Raw genomic sequence first — 20,898 nt, forward strand, 5'->3', positions numbered from 1 at the left:
TCACAGGATCAAAGCTGCGATGATTTAAACTGTACAGAGCCTGTAAAGACCGCAGACCGCGTTCCAGTCAGCCTACACCCAGGGCAGAGGCTGTGCTGGCAGGGCTCACCTGTGTGAATTCACGCACATCTGCAGGATTACACTTCCCACCCCACAGTTACAGAACCTCACACCCCCAAAACACACCATCAACAGTGAAATGAGCAACGTACACGCTCTGAAATTCTTTTCAATAGTTTATTCCAGTTCATAAGATAAGGAACGCCATATTTTACACACATTTCCGTTGGGTTTGTGGGAAAACAGCGAACACAGAGAGGCCAGGGGAGTTATTTTCGGGAGCCTGTCCCGCCCTGTTCCCAGGGAGCCCAACCGGCTCACAGGAAGCCCCGATCATCTCCTGCCCCCCCGCCCCCCAACCCCCTGGGGGCTGTAGTTTCGCCCCTGCGAGCAGCATCAGGGATTGTGGGAAATGTTCCCAGCACCCTGCAGAGCTCCCAGCTGGCCTTTCCTCGCTGTGCCATTTCTCTACCAGCACCGAGCACCGTGGGCCAGACCCAGGACCGGACACCACGGCCCCAGACGTTAAGGGTTCCACTGAGACCTCCTGCTCCTGGTTCTCTCCTGCCCTGGGCTCTCAATCACTCACCTGCATCAACCGTTCACTTAACGGTCCCTTTTTTTACCACTGCTGGCAGGTCTTTCCTCGTTAAGGGTGACGAGTTACCTAGGGCAGCCCTGCAGGACCAGGAGTGAACCATCACTGCTAGGAGGGTCACCACTCCATCAGGGGGCACAACGTAAAGACACCAATTAACCAATTAACCCAGCCAGAATATCTCTGGGAGGCTGGAGTACAGTGTAACACCTGGGAGAACAAGGATAACGCGCAGACTCCTCACAGAATGTTCCCCCCAGCCCAGTTAGACATCTCCCTTCTTATTGAAAATAACTCCCCCCTTGAAGAGGCAAACCGTATCCAGTACAGAATCATTGCAAATAAATACCTGGCAATAACCAGCAGAGGAGCTGAGCTGAGCAGCTGGGTTTCACTTCGGTTACCAACAGCTCAGCGAAATGTAACAGCCTGTGTCTCTACATACAGATGGCTATAAGCAATGGCAATAATTAACGAAGCAATGGCAAACCGCAAAATTAAATAAATTAAATAAGACTTCAAGGGTCGGCTTCAGGCATTAGATCTGCTTGGATGCGTCTGTCAGGGCGGCTTGTGTTTCACTCGATGGACTCGGTGAACTCACACGTGCGGTTCTGCAGAAGTCCGGTTCAAACTGGGCCGCCCAGCTCTGGATCTCCTGCTAGTTCCGGGCAGAGGACCAGTGATTTAGGGTAAACAAGGGATCAATTAAGCAACTGGAAGCACAGATCGGACAGAAACCAGCGTGTGAGTGGGGTGGGGGTCCCCAAAAACAACAATGGGGGAGCCCTACATCAGAGCAGGCTCGAAGCCTGGTTCTGTAGAACTCCAGACCTTCAGAGCCGAGTCGTCTTCATTCAGCGAGCACAAGTCACCTTGATCTGGCCCAATACAGCCATGGACTGGTTTCATTAAGTAACTGGGAGCTGGGCAGGAATGAAACCTGAAAAAGAGGCAGTCTCACAGTCCCACAGGACTCAGAACTGGGTCAGAACCGAGGCAGCGCCTGCGGCTCAGCGATGATAATCAGACCCGAGAGCTCCTGGCTGGAAGCTCCACACGAGCCCCACTTTAAGGAAGGGAGTGATTAATGACTGTGATGAAAGCCTCCTCACTTACACTCCGGCCTGCGATCAAAACGACAACTGACAGAGGGATCCGGCCGGGATCCGGCTCAGGCCCAGAGAACTGCGCTAGCTGCACAGAAACGATTATTCAAAAGTGACACCGGAGCGCCGACGACGTGTTGTGGATATTGTCCCGGCAGTCCCTTCGGATACTCGCGCGCCCAGCTCAAAGAGGACGTTCTGACGCTGGCCTGGACGTTCACGAACCGGGCACCCCGGGGTGGCGAATAAAAAGGGAGCCGTCGTGTCTGGGGTTAGGCCTTGGTTGGGGGGGGGGGGGGGGGGAGATGAGGGGGCAGGGGGGCCCCCCCTTGGAGAGGGACACACCCACCCTGTCCGTCTCTTCTGGAAATCCCAGATCCCCCCTTCTGTGGATCCTTGGGTCTCTCCTCCGCCCCCTGCCCCGCCCCCACCCGAAGTGTCGTGCTTCTCCAGTCGTAGCCACGCCCCCTCCTCACCCTCCCCGGCTGCTGGGCGCCGCGGGTCACGACCTGATCTCCACCACTCTGATGTGGGGCAGGGGCTTGCCGGCCGAGCTGGGCACCAGGGGCTTGCTGGGGAGTGGACAGAGGACAGAGGGTCAGCGTCCCACGGCCCGGGACACGTCTCAGGGTTCAACCACACCTCTCGCTCACACCAATATCCACAACCTGCCAATCTTCTCACTTCTTTCCCACAGACTCGGCAGTTCCACGCACACCTGGCTGCATTGCTGGGTTTCTGGCTTCATGGCCATTGTAAGTAACGCCCAGGCGGGGCGCCGGCGCCCTACCTGTACACGATCCGAGAGCTCGGCTCCGGCGCGCGGGCCTCGGGATTCTGGCTGGACAGCAGGAAGTCCATCCGGTCGTGCATCTCCCGGTTCTGCCGGGCGTTGGGAAGAAACAGAGAAAAGAACAAAACAAAATGAAACAGGCACAGAAGAGAAGGGCGCAATAATAACAACAACTTTGCACTTCTATAGCGCTTTTGAGGGCGCTCCACTCAAAGCGTTTTACAGGTTATGGTCGTGACCCGAGCTCAGATTCAACATCTCTGAGAAGACACTTGACCTCTCTCGTCCTGGGATGGCTCAGCTCTCCAGCGACGCAGCCTAGCAACCAGCTGCACCCGAGAAACGCCCCCCTGAACCAGCAGGCGACGTCCAGAGCAGTTCGAAAACTCCTCATTCAGTCTCTGGACCCCCCCCACCGTCTCGGGTCGGGCGGGCGGGCGGCACTGACCTCTGCCTCCAGGAACGCCACCTTCTCCTGCAGCTCCCGGATCACGCGGTCCCGCTCCTGGATCACCGTCCTGGAGTTCTGCAGCTGGCGGCGGACAAGAACGGGGCATGGGGTTATGCGGGGGTGGGGTCATAGGTCATCCGGAGGAGCCTGCAGTTCAGGCCCCACGTGGTCCGGGACCCAGACCGACTTCTCTCCCCCCCCCTGCACTTAACGATCTCGGGTACCCGCCGGGTAGCCCTGCCTGTCCCTCCCCGTCTCTCCTCCCCCCAACTCTCGTGCCAGCTCTTGGGGTCCCTCACCTGCTCGATCATGTGCCTCACTTTCCTCTGCTGGCTCTTCAGCATGTCATCCAAGTGGTGGATCTTCTCCTTCAGGACGGCCAGCTCCTTCTCCAGCTCCGCTGACCTGGGGGCGGAGATTAGGGAGGGACGGGGTTCAGAGAGCGTGCGGAGGTCAGACCCCATCCTCCACCCCTACCTCCACCATCACCCCCCCACCCCTCCTCCCCTCTCCTCTCACCTCTCCTCCTTGCTCCTGCTCTCCTCCCGGAGCGCGCGGAGCTGGGCCAGCTCGGCCTCGCTCTCCTTCATCTTGTCCAGCAGGGAGCGCTGCTCCTGCCCCATGCCGGCCAGCAGCCTGTTCAGGTCCTCGATCTGGGAGTCCCTCTGGCTCAGGCCGTCCTGCGCCTGACGCAGCGCCTCCTGCTGGTGGCTCAGCTGCTGCTGGTACTGCCCACTCCGCACCTGGGAGAAAGAGAGTGAGGGGTTAATACAGACACACTGACTGACTGGACACTCCAGTACATTAACACTGCACTGAGAGAGAGGGGTTCATACAGACACACTGACTGGACACTCCAGTACATTAACACTGCACTGAGAGAGAGGGGTTCATACAGACACACTGACTGGACACTCCAGTACATTAACACTGCACTGAGAGAGAGGGGTTAATACAGACACACTGACTGGACACTCCAGTACATTAACACTGCACTGAGAGAGAGAGGGGTTAATACAGACACACTGACTGGACACTCCAGTACATTAACACTGCACTGAGAGAGAGGGGTTAATACAGACACACTGACTGGACACTCCAGTACATTAACACTGCACTGAGAGAGAGAGGGGTTCATACAGACACACTGACTGACTGGACACTCCAGTCCATGTAGAGATCTCCAGAGGGAGCCCTGACCTCTAGCCTGGCTCTCTCTTCCTGGTGTCTCCGCTCGGCCTCCTGCAGCCGGGCCTGGTACTGTCCGTAGAGCCGCCGGGTCAGCTCCCGCATCCGCGCGCTCTCCGACTCCGACAAGCCCGGGTCCTCCCATTCCTGCGCGGACGTGCGGAGAGAGCGAGAGTCAGCTTCCCGGAGAGGCGAGGAGCGGGACACCGCTGGTCCCGGTCCGAAAGAATGTCCGGGCGGGACTCGCAGGGACCGCGCCCAGGCTGAAGGAACTGGACCTCCGGAGCGGTTGAGCGCGTCTGCGGAGCTGCTTCGGGGCAGCGCATACAAGACAACTTTCCACAGAGAGTGGCGGGAGCCTGGAACAGGCTTCAAAACCACGCTGCAGAAGCAGACTCTCTGGAATCTGGGCAGTACTACAGTACTACCACCCCATGGGCACCAGTCCATCCCCTGTACAGGCAGCCTACAGGAGCCCAGATCAGCTCCCAGACAGGCCTCCGACTGCAACTTCCTCCCTTACTCTGTATTTTTACAGTATGACACGCAGGGATGAAACACAGCTCTTCTCTTTAAGATGCCAAAAAGAAATTGTTAGAATCCCCAGCGCACTGAAAACTCCTGACTCTTCTCCGGGCCAGGAGACGATGGAACTACCGGAGCTCCGTTTCCTGGGAGACAACCGATACCCAGGGCTCCGTTTCCTGGGAGACGGCCCCGCCCCAGCCCCGAGCGTCCGTGCCCGACGGACGGAGCTGCCTCGGACTTCCGTGCGCGAAGCCGGCTCTCTCACCTGTGTCAGGGGGCCGGATCCGGATAGGGTGGGACTGCAGACGGGTGACTGATGCCTCGGGAAGTCCGCCCGGGGGGCGTGGCTCTGAGCTGGGGACTGAAAGAGCGAGAGCGGTCAGTCTCTTCCCGGACCCCCCCCCCCCCCGCTCCGACAGTGACCGCGCCTCCAGGCCCCGCAGACACTTACCCCGGGCTCCCCGCTCCTCCCGCCGTGCCTCGCGGCCATCTGCTGCCTCAGGCTCTTCAGGCAGTACCGCACCTGCACACGGCAAAACACAGAGCACTAAAGCGATGCTGCTCCAACCCACCGAGGTTGTCATGATGTCATTCCAGCGCCAGCGTACTGCAAGAGCCAGAGTCCTATTGTCCTGGTGTCCAGAGTCAAGATTCCTGGTGTCCAGAGTCCTAGTGTCCTAGGGTCAAGAGCCCTAGTGTCCTAGGGTCCAGAGTATTTGCCATATGTACAAGTGCAATGAAAATACTTATTCTAATGCATTTTCCAATACAAAGACATCAAGGAGTCACCAACAGAAACACACAGCAACAGCAGCCACAACAACACCATTAAATAACTCTCAGCTTCAACAACTCGGAGACCAGACCGGACACAAACAGCCCACAGCACAAAACAGACACAGGCCACACGTCGCCACCCTCCGGCGGAACAGAGGGGCAGTCAGTATCCCCGTTTACCTCCTGGATGTGGGAGACCTCGTCTGAGAGCATCTTCAGGCTCTCGTCGTGCAGCGTCTGGTCCTGTCTCCGGGCCTCCAGGTACACCTGCAAGAGCACCGAGCGCAGTCTGAGCCTGGGACACTCCCACCCCGAGTCTCTCCCCAGGGGTACGCCCCCTGGTGTGTGTGTGTCAGCCGGCGCTGGCCACACCTCTTCCAGCGCTGCCAGCAACACGGCCCTGACCGGGCCAAGCTGCTCGGCCATCTCCACTCTCTGTCCTGTTCCCCACCTCTCCTTCCAAATCGGGGTGTGGGGGCAGCCGGAGTCTATCCCGGCGAGCCCCAGGCGCAGGGCGGGGTACACCCCGGACCGGAACGCCAGTCCATCGCAGGGTGGGGTACACCCTGGACCGGAACACCAGTCCATCTGTTAATTCACCCACCAGCCCGTCTTTGGATTGTGGGTGGAAACAGCAGAGAAGCACCCACACAACAAACCCAGGGAGAACATGCAAACTCCACACGGATAGCACCCCCCCCTCCCCCAGGGGGCCGGAATGGAGGCCAGGACCCCTGCGCTGTCCCGCAATATCAAGCTCATTTTCCCCAGGGGGGGGTCACACAGCACCCTGCTGTCCTCTGCTCCCCCCCCCCCCTTCTCTCTGTCCCCCCCCTGCACACCCACCTTGATGACCTCGACCTTCTCCTCGGTGGGTTTGATTGGCTCAAAGTTCAGGGGCTCTCTCCCATTGGCCGACTGCACCAGCGCAAAGGCCCTGCCGATTGGCTGGAAAAGGAGAAGGCGGGACAGATGTCAGACTAGCCGGGCAGTCAGAGGGAGGACTGGGGACTTTAACCAAACTGAACTTTCACAGGACGATGTGAAGTTTGCGATCTGAAAGACGCGCCTGTTACTTTTTTTTCTATTTAAATACCTACGGAAAGCGCTTTAAGATGGAAGGAGCTAAAAAAAAAAAACATTTAAAAAACGGGTTCGGCGAAGCCTTAGGCGGCCCGTTTGTTACCTTGCCCCTGGGCAGCTCCTGGTTCAGGCCGGCCCGGTTCTGGTCCTGAAGAGTGAGCCGAACGGTCCGGACTCCGTCCTGGAACCAGAGCAGAGGGAGTCAGTGCAGCACAGGGACACAGAGAAACAGGGAGAGCGCGGGCAGAGCTCTCCTGCCTCTGGAGGAGTTTCCGCGATAATGTCGAAAAAAACACCCAAGACAAACACACAGCAGAGGCTGGAGCCAGCCGCAGGAATTTTAACGGTTTTGTCTGCGGCATGCTGGGACAGGCCGGCGCTGACAACCGGCAAATGTTTGGCGTTAGTCATCCGCTGCCCCCGGGGCTTCCCAACTCGTTCCTCCCTCCCAGCCCCGGCGTCGGGATCGCGGGGCGCCGCGGGAGCCCCCAGAGCCGCAGGCGACGGTGGCGTCTGGCCACATCTGGCTGGCTGCGCCCGAACAGCTGTTTCTGCTGCGCCCGTGTAATCGTCTCGCGCTCATCCGTCCCGAGGGAGACGTGTCCGAACAGGAGCGCGCCCAGCCCTGTGGCAAACCAGGGTAGGGGCTTCAACACCCGTTCCACACACCCGGCACTCTTAGTGTAAGGAAGGGCCCCCTGTTTTCGGTTTTTAATTCACTTCCTCATCATTTCCACTTGTTTGTGCTTCATGGTTCATCCTGAAGAATGTGTGAACAAGACCCCGTTTTCTCCAGTCTCCTCAAGTCAACACTGAAGAGACTCAGTTCCTCCAGCCAGTGTCAGTGTGGGACACTCCCTTCTGACTGAAGAGACTCAGTTCCTCCAGCCTGTCAGTGTGGGACACTCCCTTCCGACTGAAGAGACTCAGTTCCTCCAGCCTGTCAATGTGGGACTCTCCCTTCAGACTAAAGAGACTCAGTTCCTCCAGCCTGCCAGTATGGGACTCTCCCTTAATTGTCCAGAATGTATCTAGTTGCTCTTCTCTTGACTGAAAGCAGCAGTATGTTCTCCTATAACATGAGCACAGTCGTACACAATTTCCTAAATGAGCCAGTACCCGTGTGTTATTCCATTTTAACAACATCCTATTGATCTACATTCTACGCTTTTGACTAAATAGCCTAGCTTTGTGCTTGCCTGTTCACAGCTTCTCCATTGTCTAGAAGATGTAAATTATGGATCAAATTACACACGTGAGTCTTTTTCATAAGCGGCCTCTTCTAACACGGTTCCTCATTCTGGGGACAACATCACTAGTCTGGGACTCTGCCAGCTGCTAGTGCCGCTCCACACTTGTCTACATTAAACACCTGCCAGCTGCTAATTCCTTACTGTACAACCCTGCATTTCAACCTATTTGCTCGTTAAGGATGTCTTTTCTGAGGTCTTCTGGGGGGGGGGGGGGTCGGTGAAAATTGGGGTACACAGCAGTACAGATTGTACAGCGTGTTGACAAAAGTAGGGTCTCCCCTTCTCCCCAGAACCTCTGGGCGGTCAGAGACTCCACGGAGGACCTGCCCCCTCCCCACAATGCGAGTGACCGCGCTGGGACCGACAGCCGGAGTGCACTGGTGAGATTGTCTCGCCCCTCTCGGGGCTGAGGAGGAGGGGAGGCCCTCCTCTGGGCTGGCTGGGCACCGCAGGGACCCCGGCAAGGACACAGGCCCACCCAGGTCAAAGGTCAGACAGAGGCAAGGCAACGAGGGAAGCAGAGCTCCACCGTTTGTCTGTGTGTCTGTCTTGTTCCAGCCCCCTGCTCCAGGTAAGAGCTTCTGCTGCTGGACAAACGCGCACCCTCCCCCAGGGCGCGCACGGGGCCGCGATCACGAACGCGCGGTCCCGTCTGTCAGTCGGGTTGCCTAGCGACCGCGCCCGCCGCCTGTCAGCTTAACGAGCCCTTCTCACGAGAGGAGGCCCGGAGCTGCCAAGATTAAACTTTAAAGCTTGACGATGAGGGGTCGTAAAATAAGCGCTTAGCAGCAGCAGGAACGGGAGAGGTGGACAGTAATGTGATTTTTTGTTGTCGCAGTTGTTCTGCTAATTGCTATTGCGTCGGCAGCGCTGTCACGGAGACTCTCGGGGCTGGACTGCGGCCGGACGGCCCGTGTCTCGCCGCGGAGGGGGGTCGGGGTTACTCCGAGATCTGCGTGTCCTGTCAATCGGGCAACCACCCGCCCGGTCCGGAGTTTGAGCTTTGGCGACGCCTGCAATTCAGTGGCCGAGCAGATAATGCTGATAAGCAGATCATGCAATTCCCCTTCGGGATCAATAAAGTCTTATCTGTCCCTCTAAAGCTCTTGAGTGCCCTCCCCGCCCTTGACGAAATTGACACCTCCGCCTCGGAACCTTGCCCTGCAGCCTCCGCCCGATTTTCGGACACGTCTTCTCTGTCCTGTCGTGTTCCTGGCCTCGTCCGTTCAAACATGAAGAAAAAACTCCTTTATCGCACAGTCACGTGTTGCGCATTCGCTATTGTATTCAATTATATTAAACTTTCATCCCCGCCGCCCGGAGAGGTAACCAACCCGCACTGCGTTTGTCTGCGGGCTTCAGTCCGAACCTGGGCCCAAAACAAACCCCGGCACCGGACAGCGGGTTCCCCGGCACCTCATACTGACCGGGTCAGCGCCCTGGCTTCACCCCGTCCTCCACACACACAAACACACACACACACACAGCTCTGAGGAAAAACTACAAAATCGTTTTGTTTTCCCCCAGCTTTGATCCTGGAAGTGAGATGAACACGCCCGTCTAGACTTGCCGTGCTGTCTAGTCAAGGCAAAGGAAAGAATCCACCCATTATGTACGCGAGCTACACGCCCAAGGTGTGGGTCTCTGCGGTGGTTCGGTCCCGGTGGCCCGCGCGCTCCCGGGTCTGACGGACTTGTTAGAAACAAACTTTTCTCCAGCGCGCTCCCGGCCCGCACTCCAGCGGGGAGGCTCGGTACCGAAAGGCTCTGATCGATAAGTCCTCTTTCTGCCGTCCTCTGGACCGGACCCGTGCCTCTGTCCTCTAGACTGGGGCTCTGGGCTGAACGGCCCGGGACCGCCCGATCTCTCCCTCGCCCCCAAACACCGGATGTTGATGTCCAGTCTGCACGCTCTCCCGGTTGCCGGTCCTTGAAGACCGAACCCTGGCTCTCCGGGGCGCCGTGCCGGCTGCTCTCGGCGCGCTCTGGGAGCGGGGGATGAGCCGCTGTCGGTTTTGAAGCAAAGCGGCTGAGAGACTGCAGATTCGGATTAACCTCCGCGTCGACACAAGACCAGCGCCCATCAAAGTTAACACAGTATTAATACCTCCGCTACAAGCGCCACGGCGGTTTACGCCCGACCGAGACTGATGTGTGCCATATACACTTAGGTGGAGCAAAAAAATCCCTGAAATATTCAACACTGTTAGGCGGTTGCTTATCAACACGGCATGTGATGAGTGTGGAGCCCCTAACTGGTGCGGCGGCGGCGGCGGCGGGCCCAGATGTCAACAGCTGTCTGCACGGTCCCCGAGCTGGAAGGCGCGCTCGGACCCGGGGGAGAAAGACGCACTGCCGGGGGTCCAGCTTGCGCGATAAATCTCGCTCCCACTTCGCGGCAACACCCGAAGTAACACGCGCCTGTCCCCTGGCCGGGCACGCAGGCACGCGACAGCCCCCCCCGCTTACCCGCCTCGCTCTGCTCGGGGTCCCCCGGAGCCCCCCGCGCGCTCGGCTGCCTCCGCTCCCTCAGCCCGCCCGCGAGCGGATGACTCTTCTTCATCATCATCATCTTCCCCGCCTCAGTCCCCGCGCGCCACGCCTCCGGCCTCCGGCGCATTAGCAACCCGATGAGGAATAAAGTTACCTCATTAATTCATTAACCCCTCGTCAGCTCCCCCTGCTCTGCCGCATTCCTTTCTGCTGTATTTGCATTCCAGGGAGGTGATCCGGGAGCTGGGTTTCACAGGAAAGAGGCACGGCGTTTTTCTGGATAGCCCTTTTAAAAAACAGCTGTGCCTGGCGTTCCTGGAAGGCGGCTGGGCTGCAGTTTGGATAAACGGGTTTTGCTTTATTTCTGAACGGCTCGGGTTTCACAGGTTCTCTGGAAGACCGAGAGGACAGATTTAGAAGCTACCCGGACTGGTTAGACACTGCGCTGGGCGGGTCAAAATATACAATCAGACGAAAGCGCGGTGTGGAGTGTTTTTCCATTACACAGGCCGGCTCGTGAGCGCGAGGTGGATGGAACGTTCCTCGCGCGCGCTGGAGCCCCCCGAGACACCTGTCTGTCTGTGCAAAGGCGCTCAGGGTGCGATATGGGCATCAGTGCCGGAGAGGCAGCAGCTACGTGGTACAATTCGAAAGTTGCATAAACTGCTGTGTGCAACAGGTGGAAAAAAAAAAAAGATAAAAGCAGCCGAACAATTCCCCCCCCCCCACCCCACACACACCCGGTCGCAGTGCGCAGTACGAACAGGCTCTGGCAGCTAGACGATGGGGCTCAACTCAGACGGCCTCAGCCTGGATTCATAAAAGGGTATTTCTGTCCGCGGTAACGGTCATACAGGTCACCCCCCCCCCCCCCCCCCCGCTGGATTAGATACGCAGGCACGGCGCCCAATTCTGTTAACGTCCCTACATTAAACCCAGATCTAGTAAGAAGCAGGACAGGAGGCCCCCTCATTACACTAAGTGTGGTGGGAGTCTGGAACAAGCTGCCCAGCTGTTCAGGCCTATTAAAGTCAGCTGATATTACCGCGGGACCCTTTAAGCCATTACCGGACCCATTATCTGCAGCGCAGCCCAATGACACCCACGCAGACCGAGCCTCGGGACGTCTTCCGTTTCGTACCCACGTCTCCATTCGGCCACGGATATCGCTCAGTCCCGGAAACCTGCCTGTGACTGAGGGACTCGGCGGACGCGCTCAGCAGCAGAGCACTCCGTGATCACTGCCCGTGACCGATCCCGAACCCCCCTCCGCAGGAGTGTTCAACAGGCTTAGCGCGCCGGCAGTCAAGGTCGTGCTCCGGCACCGTGCTCTGACGCTGCCAGCGGGACACGTCAGCGCGCCCTCCGGCCGGGCCATTTAAGCCGAGGTGCGCAGAAGGCGGGCGCCGATTTGTGAAGCGCTTGTTGGCTCCTCCTGACAAAAAGGTCTTTCAAAATAACCCACCGCCGCCAGGCCCGAAACAGCTCGGGTTCTAAACGCACATTTTACCAAAACAACAACAAAAAAAAACTCATCTTGGCCAAACCAAGGCTGGAAAAGCGCTGAACCCGAGGAAGAGGCAGCGCGTCTCCGGAGAACAGGACCCCCCCCCCACCAGGCCGGCGAGACGGGCGCTGGGCCCGTCCCGGTCATCGGAGGAAATAACCGAACCGAGAGGGCGTCGAGCGCAGATACCGATTTCAACCTCACGTCTTCCTACAACACTCGCGCACGCAGCAAGAACGGTCTCCTTTTGATTCGTACACTGCAGGAGGGCCCACTCAGAACTCTGGCGTGACCCACGCACGCGTGTTCTATACACTGCATGTAGTACAAACACTGCTGAGACATTTTCCTTGTTTCCCCACATGCGTGAGATCAGGGTAAAAGCACAGTACAGTGCAGTAGAGCCCATTGAGATCAGGGTAAAAGCTCAGGACAGTGCAGTACAGCCCAGTGAGATCAGGGTAAAAGCACAGTACAGTGCAGTAGAGCCCAGTGAGATCAGGGTAAAAGCACAGTACAGTGCAGTAGAGCACAGTGAGATCGGGGAAAAAGCACAGTACAGATCAGTAAAGCCCGGTGAGATCAGGGTAAAAGCACAATACACTGCAGTAAATCCCGGTGAAATCAGGGTAAAAGCACAGTGACGATAAAGCAAAGAGGTATGGTAAAAAAAATGTGGTAAATAAAGTTTGACACACCAGGTGATCAACGTAAATACGAGGTATAAGCGTGGTAAAGCCACAGGGGAGGTCTGCGACACTACCCTGGACATCTCCCGTGGCGCCTGCGGCAGCAGGAGAGTCCCGAGATAATCCGAATATCCCCTCGGTCCCTAAAGCACACGCGAGGAGGCGCGGCGGCTCTGAACCCTTAATCCTCTTCCACTCCACGTCGGGAGCCTTCCCCGCAGTAAATACACGCGTGGTCAGAGCCCGCTGTCAGGAGACCCTTCAACTCCGAGAGCAACACTGCACACGCAGGCAGTGCTCACAGACGGCACTCAACTCTTAAAGACGCAGCAGGCTGTTTTGGGAAGCCAGTTTCACCCCTGTTGGAAGTTTCACCGCGTAAGCGTGCTCTTACACACAAAAAAAATTTTTTTTGCGGGTTTAAGAAGTGTTAGTGCATCGATACATGCAATAAAGTTTACGTTAACTGCCGCAACTGGCTACACTGTACTAGCAGTCTGCTCAGCTTTCAGGTGCGTGAACAATTTTTGTTCCTGAATTGCACTCCGTTGCACTTCTTGCATGAGCTGTCGCGCTACAACACCCCTATGAAGGCCCCGTCCACCCGTGTCAGTCTCCCCTGCTGACACGCACGGATTTCAGAGCTCGCTCGCGGCGACTCGCACCCCGCAGTATTAGTTTTATTTTCCCACCCGAGACAGAAGCGACCCCGAGCAAGAGTTCGGCGTTCCGGTCTTAAGAGCCCGCGGGGGAGAACCGGTTCGGTTCTGTTAACCCAGAGCGCAGCGGCGCTGTAAAACCGTGCTCCCGCCTGTTTGAATGGTTTTATTGGGCAGCGATCGGAGATAACGCCACTGCTGTAAAACTGCGCTTTCACGCCATTTTACAGCGCAGTCTCGCCCTGAGGTGTTGACCACGAGCTCAGCCCGCTGTGCAAACACCGCTCCGCGTTCGTGCGTCATCCTTCTAAAAGTATTACCCCTCCCCTACCTCCCCCGCCCCGCCCCGCAGGGATTCACAACAGCAAGACATTAGAAATGAAGTCACTCGTTAGTTATGCGCGTGCGACGCTGATGCTCCAGGATTTACTTCGGGCTTGAAGCGGAAACATCCAGCAGTCTGGGGAGGGTGGGGTATCATTAAAATGAAGCACGCCACTTCAGAATGAGCAGTGACACAGCGGACCTGGGGGCACAAGTGAACACTATCTGGAAGAACATTTAAAATCGAGGAGGGGCCGGGAGACCCCTCTTTACACCAAGAGTGGTGGGGGGTGTGGATCACGCTGCCCAGGCGTGGTGTTGAAGCCGATGCCCTGCCTTCTTTCCAGAAACAGGAGTTAATTAATCCCAAGATCTCACCCAGCTACCTACTGAACGGGCTGGAGAGGCCGAAGAGCCTCGTCTCCTTGGTGACCTTACTCAAGTGCACAGCTGCTGTGCCCCCCACCCTGGGATTTGAACACGCAACCTCCCAGGGAGGAGTCCAGAGCCCCTGTCCGCTCCTCCACACTGCTGCCTCTCCTCTTCCCTTCGGCCTGAGGATCAAGATCTCCCTCGATAGCCCATCTCGTGGAAATGAAACCACAGCACAGTGGTTCGGTCTCTGTCCGGGGGGAAACTTTGGAAAAAATCAACAGGAAAATTCTTCAAACCGGCAGAAGGATTTTAAGGAATCCAATTTTGTAACTCTGGCGAAGAGAAAAACATTCCTGCTTGATCACTTCATTGATTTTCATACTGCAAGAGTACAAAGAAACGAGCGACTGTATTTTTCGTATTGACTCCAAAAGCTGAAAGGCAGCAGGGATCTTTGAAAGACATATATAGCTAACTTACTGCGAGGCTGCTTGACATCATGGTCAAAAATAGCTTGTAATTATAGTTGTCTAATCACACGTCGGGTATTGTTCTAAAAGAAACTCGATCCTTTACACACACAAAGCATGTGGGCACACCAGGACAGCACTGTAGGCCACCCTGTTGTTTACAGTGGTTAAAGGTCACGACAGTGCAGTAAAGCCCCGTGAGATCAGGGTAAAAGCGCAGTACAGTGCAGTAAAGCCCCGTGAGATCAGGGTGAAAGCGCAGTACAGTGCAGTAAAGCCCCGTGAGATCAGGGTGAAAGCGCAGTACAGTGCAGTAAAGCCCAGTGAGATCAGGGTGAAAGCGCAGTACAGTGCAGTAAAGCCCTGTGAGATCAGGGTAAAAGCGCAGTACAGTGCAGTAAAGCCCCGTGAGATCCAAGTAAAGCACAGTACAGTGCAGTACAGCCCAGTGAGATCAGGGCAAAAGCACAGTACAGTGCAGTACAGCCCAGTGAGATCAGGGTAAAAGCACAGTACAGTGCAGTAAAGCCCAGTGAGATCAGGGTAAAAGCACAGTACAGTGCAGTACAGCCCAGTGAGATCAGGGTAAAAGCGCAGTACAGTGCAGTAAAGCCCTGTGAGATCAGGGTAAAAGTGCAGTACAGTGCAGTAAAGCCCCGTGAGATCCAAGTAAAGCACAGTACAGTGCAGTAAAGCCCAGTGAGATCATCGCAAAAGCACAGTACAGTGCAGTAAAGCCCAGTGAGATCAGAGCAAAAGCACAGTACACTGCAGTACAGCCCAGTGAGATCAGGGCAAAAGCACAGTACAGTGCAGTACAGCCCAGGGAGATCAGGGTAAAAGCACAGTACAGTGCAGTACAGCCCAGTGAGATCAGGGTAAAAGCACAGTACAGTGCAGTAAAGCCCTGTGAGATCAGGGTAAAAGTGCAGTACAGTGCAGTAAAGCCCCGTGAGATCCAAGTAAAGCACAGTACAGTGCAGTAAAGCCCAGTGAGATCATCGCAAAAGCACAGTACAGTGCAGTAAAGCCCAGTGAGATCAGAGCAAAAGCACAGTACACTGCAGTACAGCCCAGTGAGATCAGGGCAAAAGCACAGTACAGTGCAGTACAGCCCAGGGAGATCAGGGTAAAAGCACAGTACAGTGCAGTACAGCCCAGTGAGATCAGGGTAAAAGCACAGTACAGTGCAGTACAGCCCAGTGAGATCAGGGTAAAAGCACAGTACAGTGCAGTAAAGCCCAGGGAGATCAGGGTAAAAGCACAGTACAGTGCAGTAAAGCCCAGTGACGGGAACTCGACTAACAACATTCCAAACAAAACCATCATTAAATATTAAAGTCGGAGGGAGAGCACGTTACTCTCTCTAGTCTGGCTTTTAAATGTCATTTACATTGACCTGCGATGGTTATAATCATCACGGTTAGAATCAAAATGGATCTTTATTCCTTGAAGAAGCGGTTCAAAAAAACACGTTTCGGATTCATCCGCGAGGAAGGACATTTGAAACCAAGAACAGGGGAGGCATCTCTTTACACAGAGGGTGGTGGGAGTGTGGAACAAGCTGGCCCGCCATGCCAGCCATTCCGAGGTCCCGGGGTGAACATGAACAGCGGGAACAGCGCGCGTTATTGTCCAGTCCTTTTCACGCAACTCCACTCAGGACGCGGGTTGCGTGGAGAGCGACAGAGCGGCGATCGCTTCGCCGAAGGAAAATAAAACCGCGCATACAGTAAGATACGTGCTTTCCATATTGAAATCAAGTGCAGGAACAGGTTTTACTTTCTTCAGGCGAGTGTGACGCGGCTGAACGCCGGGACAGGACGGGATCTTTTTTCGAAGACGAAGGCAGAAGTCCAGCAGCGCGTCTGATCCGTCTCACCGCGGGGGAGGGGGGACACTCACTGTCCTTGTGATAACACCGATCAACGAGCACAAGCTGTGCTCTGCAGTCAGACACGTTACTTTGTTCGGAAGGCACGCTGGCCTTGTCCAGTGGCACCTGCTATTATATTATTTTTTGTTTTGTTTACTTGTACACTGTCTACTGTTTGTTTGTATATTGTCTTGATGCACTGTCTGCGCTTTGTGTTTTTACACTTGTTTTAACAATCGAGAGACTTTCTTTTCTATAAGAATTTCATTGTACCAGTACATGTACCGGTTACATATGGCGATGAAGTTCAAGTTCAGGAATGGTGAAAGGCGCGCATGGGGGGTCAGTCGGGACGCTGGGCTGAGATCCTGACTGCTTGCTCAGTACCGACCCCAGAGCTGCTCGTCAAATAGCGGAGCAGCCCCGGCGTCCTGACCGAACCGCACTCTGGGTTTGCGCGGTCCGAACTGGACCTGCAGTGTCTCTCCGCTGCCCCTGATCTGAGTGGGGCAGTGAGGCTGCTGTGGGTCCATCAGTGGGGCTGCAGGGGGTCCCCTCCTGAACGGGAGAAGATCTTGGGGATCCACTGGGTTAGATCAGTATCCCCAGACAGTGGAGTGAAGGCCGGTTTCTCGTGGGAAGCACACCGCGCCGGACGAAAACGGTTTACATCACGCAAACAAGGACGAGAGAGAGAGAAGAGCGAATTCTTCTCGAGCAAACTGACAGGGACAGAAATATTCCACACGGGTGTTCCCCCCCCCACCCCCCCACGGCAGAGTCTCACACACGCCGTAGGCTCATCTCTACAGGAAGGTCGCCGATCCTTCCAGAATGCAAGCCGGTTACAGGACTCGGCGGAGTCCCCGCTCCCCGACACGATCTCTCGCTTCCTCGGGTGGCTCCTAAGCCGGGGCTCGGCTGGACTGCAGCGCTGTGGCAACGACAAAGACACAGCAACCAAACAGCCACGCGAATTTTTTCACATTTCGCCTTTGTCGCCATTAGTACCTTCGGCAAAGCACAAAGCCTTTCTCGCTGGCGCGACAGGGACTAAGGAGGAAAACTCCGTCCTTGGAGACCCGTCTCTAAGAGCGGGATGACCGGAGTCTCACAGCCGGGACAGGGAAAACACACACACGGACACGGCAAGGGGGCAGGGCTCGGAGGGACGGTGTCACTGTGCACGCCCGAAGAAGGCTCCACGGCCGAAACGTTGTGTTTTCTTTCTTCTTTTTTTTCGGCAGGGAATAAACCTGTGACTTGTTCCTTTGCGGGCTGAGACAGGACAACCAGCCTTTTAAGAACGCCTGTAACACAGTAGAGGCTGCATCACTTTGCACGAGTGTGTACTTATTGCGAGATGTTTATGGCGAATTCAAGTTTATTTTTGTTACGGAAAAAAACAAATCCTGCGGCGCGATGTGGACCCTCGCCCCAGGAGAGACAGGAGACGGACGGGGGGTAACGAGCACCGAAAAAAAAAGTTCGAGACCGTGGGAGTGGGAGAGAGAGAGGGAGATTGGCAAAACACCACATATATATATATAAAAAAAACATGTAACATCTCTCCGTCAGAAACGTAGCACCAGAAACACGAGCAGCACTTGGACAACAGCATCATCCCAGCAGATGCCCCGATACAGGACCGCTTCCCACATTTTCCAGTAAGTACAAAAGGTACAAGAGCGCCTGACGTGATCGCACACCAGCACCAACAATGTTATATTCTGCCGCCCGTGACGCCTGCTGCATTTTTAATGCCTCCCGGTGAGGAACAAAGGCGAGAGGAACACTGCCGGGCTGGAAAGAGCCGCGGACACGGGCAGACCAACCGACACGTCCCAGTGCGCTGGTAGGGGACATACTGGGGTGCCCCCCGGTGGTGGGGGCGGAGGGGAGCCCCCGCTCCCCGTTTATCGGGGACGTTGCTCACTCACCGCCAAGCCGCCGTCCGCCTTGAGGTCCTCAAAGGTGCACAGACTCCGCGAGCCGCCGCTCATCCTTGCACCCGCAGCCGGAGGAAGAGCCCCGAGAAACCAGCCCCCGTCTGTCTGTCTCTGACTTCCTGGACCACAGCCTCTCTCTCCCCTCCCCCGGGGAAGTTCAGAGCGCCGCTCGTCCCGCTGAGCTGTTTTGGAAGTTGAAGCCGCAGCTCTCCCGAAGACTGAGGTTTATGAATAAAGCCGTCCGCTCCCTCCTCCTCCTCCCTCTCTCTCTCTCTCCGTCTCTCCGGGAGCCTGACGTCACCTGGGGGCTCGCGAACTCTGCCTCTCCGAAGGCAGCAGCTTTTTTCTTTCCCCCTCTCGCTCTCTGTCCTCGTGACCTCACCCGTCCAGCTGCTCCGGGCACGCCCCGAGGCCCCGGCAGCGCGAGGCGGGGAGCGCGCGCACCTGCGCGCCGCTTGAGGGAACTCGGGAGTCCGACGTCCCGGATTAGAATAAGCATGCTTTTATAATTGTTATATTATTGCCGTTTAATTACTTGTTCTAAGGCGATGACTAATGGGTCTATGTCCCACAGTCGGCGAGGGATTACAGTTCCAATTAAAAGCGGTTTACCTGTATTTTTCGACAGCAGTCAGGCTGTTGCAATACTCTTTCTGAGGACAGGTTTAAAATGTCTGTCTGTTGTGGACTCAGAGTCTAGGAATATCGGAACTTAATTCTGAGGTGTTCTGCGCGCAGACATGTTTTACACATGTAAAAACACAAAACGCCTGCTTTTGGGAACCATGAAACATATTTATCCATAAAATAAACACCTAGGCTCCCAGAGGAGGCCCAGAATCGCCTTGATAATCACATGTGGACACATCCGAGGAATTCAATGTCAGGACACTCTTCCAGCTTCGGGAGACTGGGGAAAACCACTCTGGCTCCCACCACACACAGACTGTAATTATCCCAATTACAGGGCACATCTACCGGAACAGCAGCAGGCTGGGAAGAAAAGCCAACAGCTGTCTGTAATGAGCACAGGCCTGACGGAGATATGTCAAGCCTCAGATGAGAGCAGAGCTGACAGTGTCTTCTGGTGAAGCCCTGACTCCGGACCAGAGACCGCAGCTCAGTCAGGTACGGTCTGGTCCCTTCTGGCTTCTGAGTAGTCAATTAACCAATTAGCAATTCTTTGCTAAATTAGACACGTAAAGGATTTTTACTTCTGATGACACAAGACTCCATTAGATCTACAGTTCCCTGTAAGTCAGCACTCAGCCTGGCTAGAGGGGTTATAGTTCTGCACCTCATTAAATAATCAGATGAGCTGTGAACCCCGAGAACAGGGGGGAATCAACACCCCGAAGACAGGGGGCGCCGCAGGAATGGGGCCCGAGCACCCTGGTCCCCTCGATGTGAAGGAGAGCTGGCGGGAATGACCACAGCACATGGTCTGCTATTCACAATCTCTCTACCCCTCCCCACCACAGTGCTCCTGTACCGGCCTGCCAGAGGCCTAATCCGGGCTCAGGCAGAAGGCCAATTAAGAGATCACAGCTTATTGGTAATTAATGGTTGCTCTGCTGCACAACAACAGCTTTTGCTAAATGACAAGAAGACATTTAAGCTCAGTGCGGTCAAGCCCAGCGAGATCAGGGTAAAAGCACAGTACAGTGCAGTAAAGCCCAGTGAGATCAGGGTAAAAGCACAGTACAGTGCGGTCAAGCCCAGCGAGATCAGGGTAAAAGCACAGTACAGTGCAGTAAAGCCCAGTGAGATCAGGGTAAAAGCACAGTACAGTGCGGTCAAGCCCAGTGAGATCAGGGTAAAAGCACAGTACAGTGCGGTCAAGCCCAGTGAGATCAGGGTAAAAGCACAGTACAGTGCAGTAAAGCCCAGTGAGATCAGGGTAAAAGCACAGTACAGTGCGGTCAAGCCCAGTGAGATCAGGGTAAAAGCACAGTACAGTGCGGTCAAGCCCAGTGAGATCAGGGTAAAAGCACAGTACAGTGCAGTAAAGCCCAGTGAGATCAGGGTGAAAGCACAGTACAGTGCGGTCAAGCCCAGTGAGATCAGGGTAAAAGCACAGTACAGTGCAGTAAAGCCCAGTGAGATCAGGGTGAAAGCACAGTACAGTGCGGTCAAGCCCAGTGAGATCAGGGTAAAAGCACAGTACAGTGCGGTCAAGCCCAGTGAGATCAGGGTAAAAGCACAGTACAGTGCAGTAAAGCCCAGTGAGATCAGGGTAAAAGCACAGTACAGTGCGGTCAAGCCCAGCGAGATCAGGGTAAAAGCACAGTACAGTGCAGTAAAGCCCAGTGAGATCAGGGTAAAAGCACAGTACAGTGCGGTCAAGCCCAGTGAGATCAGGGTAAAAGCACAGTACAGTGCGGTCAAGCCCAGTGAGATCAGGGTAAAAGCACAGTACAGTGCGGTCAAGCCCAGTGAGATCAGGGTAAAAGCACAGTACAGTGCAGTAAAGCCCAGTGAGATCAGGGTAAAAGCACAGTACAGTGCGGTCAAGCCCAGTGAGATCAGGGTAAAAGCACAGTACAGTGCGGTCAAGCCCAGTGAGATCAGGGTAAAAGCACAGTACAGTGCAGTAAAGCCCAGTGAGATCAGGGTGAAAGCACAGTACAGTGCGGTCAAGCCCAGTGAGATCAGGGTAAAAGCACAGTACAGTGCAGTAAAGCCCAGTGAGATCAGGGTGAAAGCACAGTACAGTG

The 20,898-nt window shown here is 55.6% G+C and overlaps 1 protein-coding gene across 2 annotated transcripts; it reads right to left on the reverse strand.

The window, feature by feature from the left end:
• Positions 1 to 223: 223 nt before the first annotated feature.
• On the reverse strand, positions 224 to 20,409 carry tuft1a (tuftelin 1a). 2 transcript variants are annotated; one of them, XM_088905626.1, is made up of 12 exons: positions 18,173 to 20,409; positions 6,691 to 6,768; positions 6,351 to 6,452; positions 5,685 to 5,771; positions 5,179 to 5,250; positions 4,993 to 5,088; positions 4,212 to 4,346; positions 3,531 to 3,754; positions 3,311 to 3,416; positions 3,009 to 3,092; positions 2,558 to 2,649; positions 224 to 2,339 (listed from the first exon to the last, which is right to left on the reverse strand). In XM_088905626.1, exons 1-12 carry the CDS (start codon positions 18,233 to 18,235, stop codon positions 2,270 to 2,272), a joined length of 1,209 nt encoding a protein of 402 aa, XP_088761752.1. In that variant the 5' UTR covers positions 18,236 to 20,409; the 3' UTR covers positions 224 to 2,269. The 2 variants fall into 2 exon arrangements, with proteins under 2 accessions (XP_088761752.1, XP_088761753.1); XM_088905627.1 differs by lacking the exon at positions 18,173 to 20,409 and adding an exon at positions 11,474 to 11,579.
• Between the last annotated feature and the right edge of the window lie 489 nt (positions 20,410 to 20,898).

The sequence above is a fragment of the Atractosteus spatula genome, chromosome 25, assembly GCF_055471065.1.
Source record: "Atractosteus spatula isolate fAtrSpa1 chromosome 25, fAtrSpa1.hap1, whole genome shotgun sequence".
Lineage (NCBI taxonomy): Eukaryota > Metazoa > Chordata > Actinopteri > Semionotiformes > Lepisosteidae > Atractosteus > Atractosteus spatula.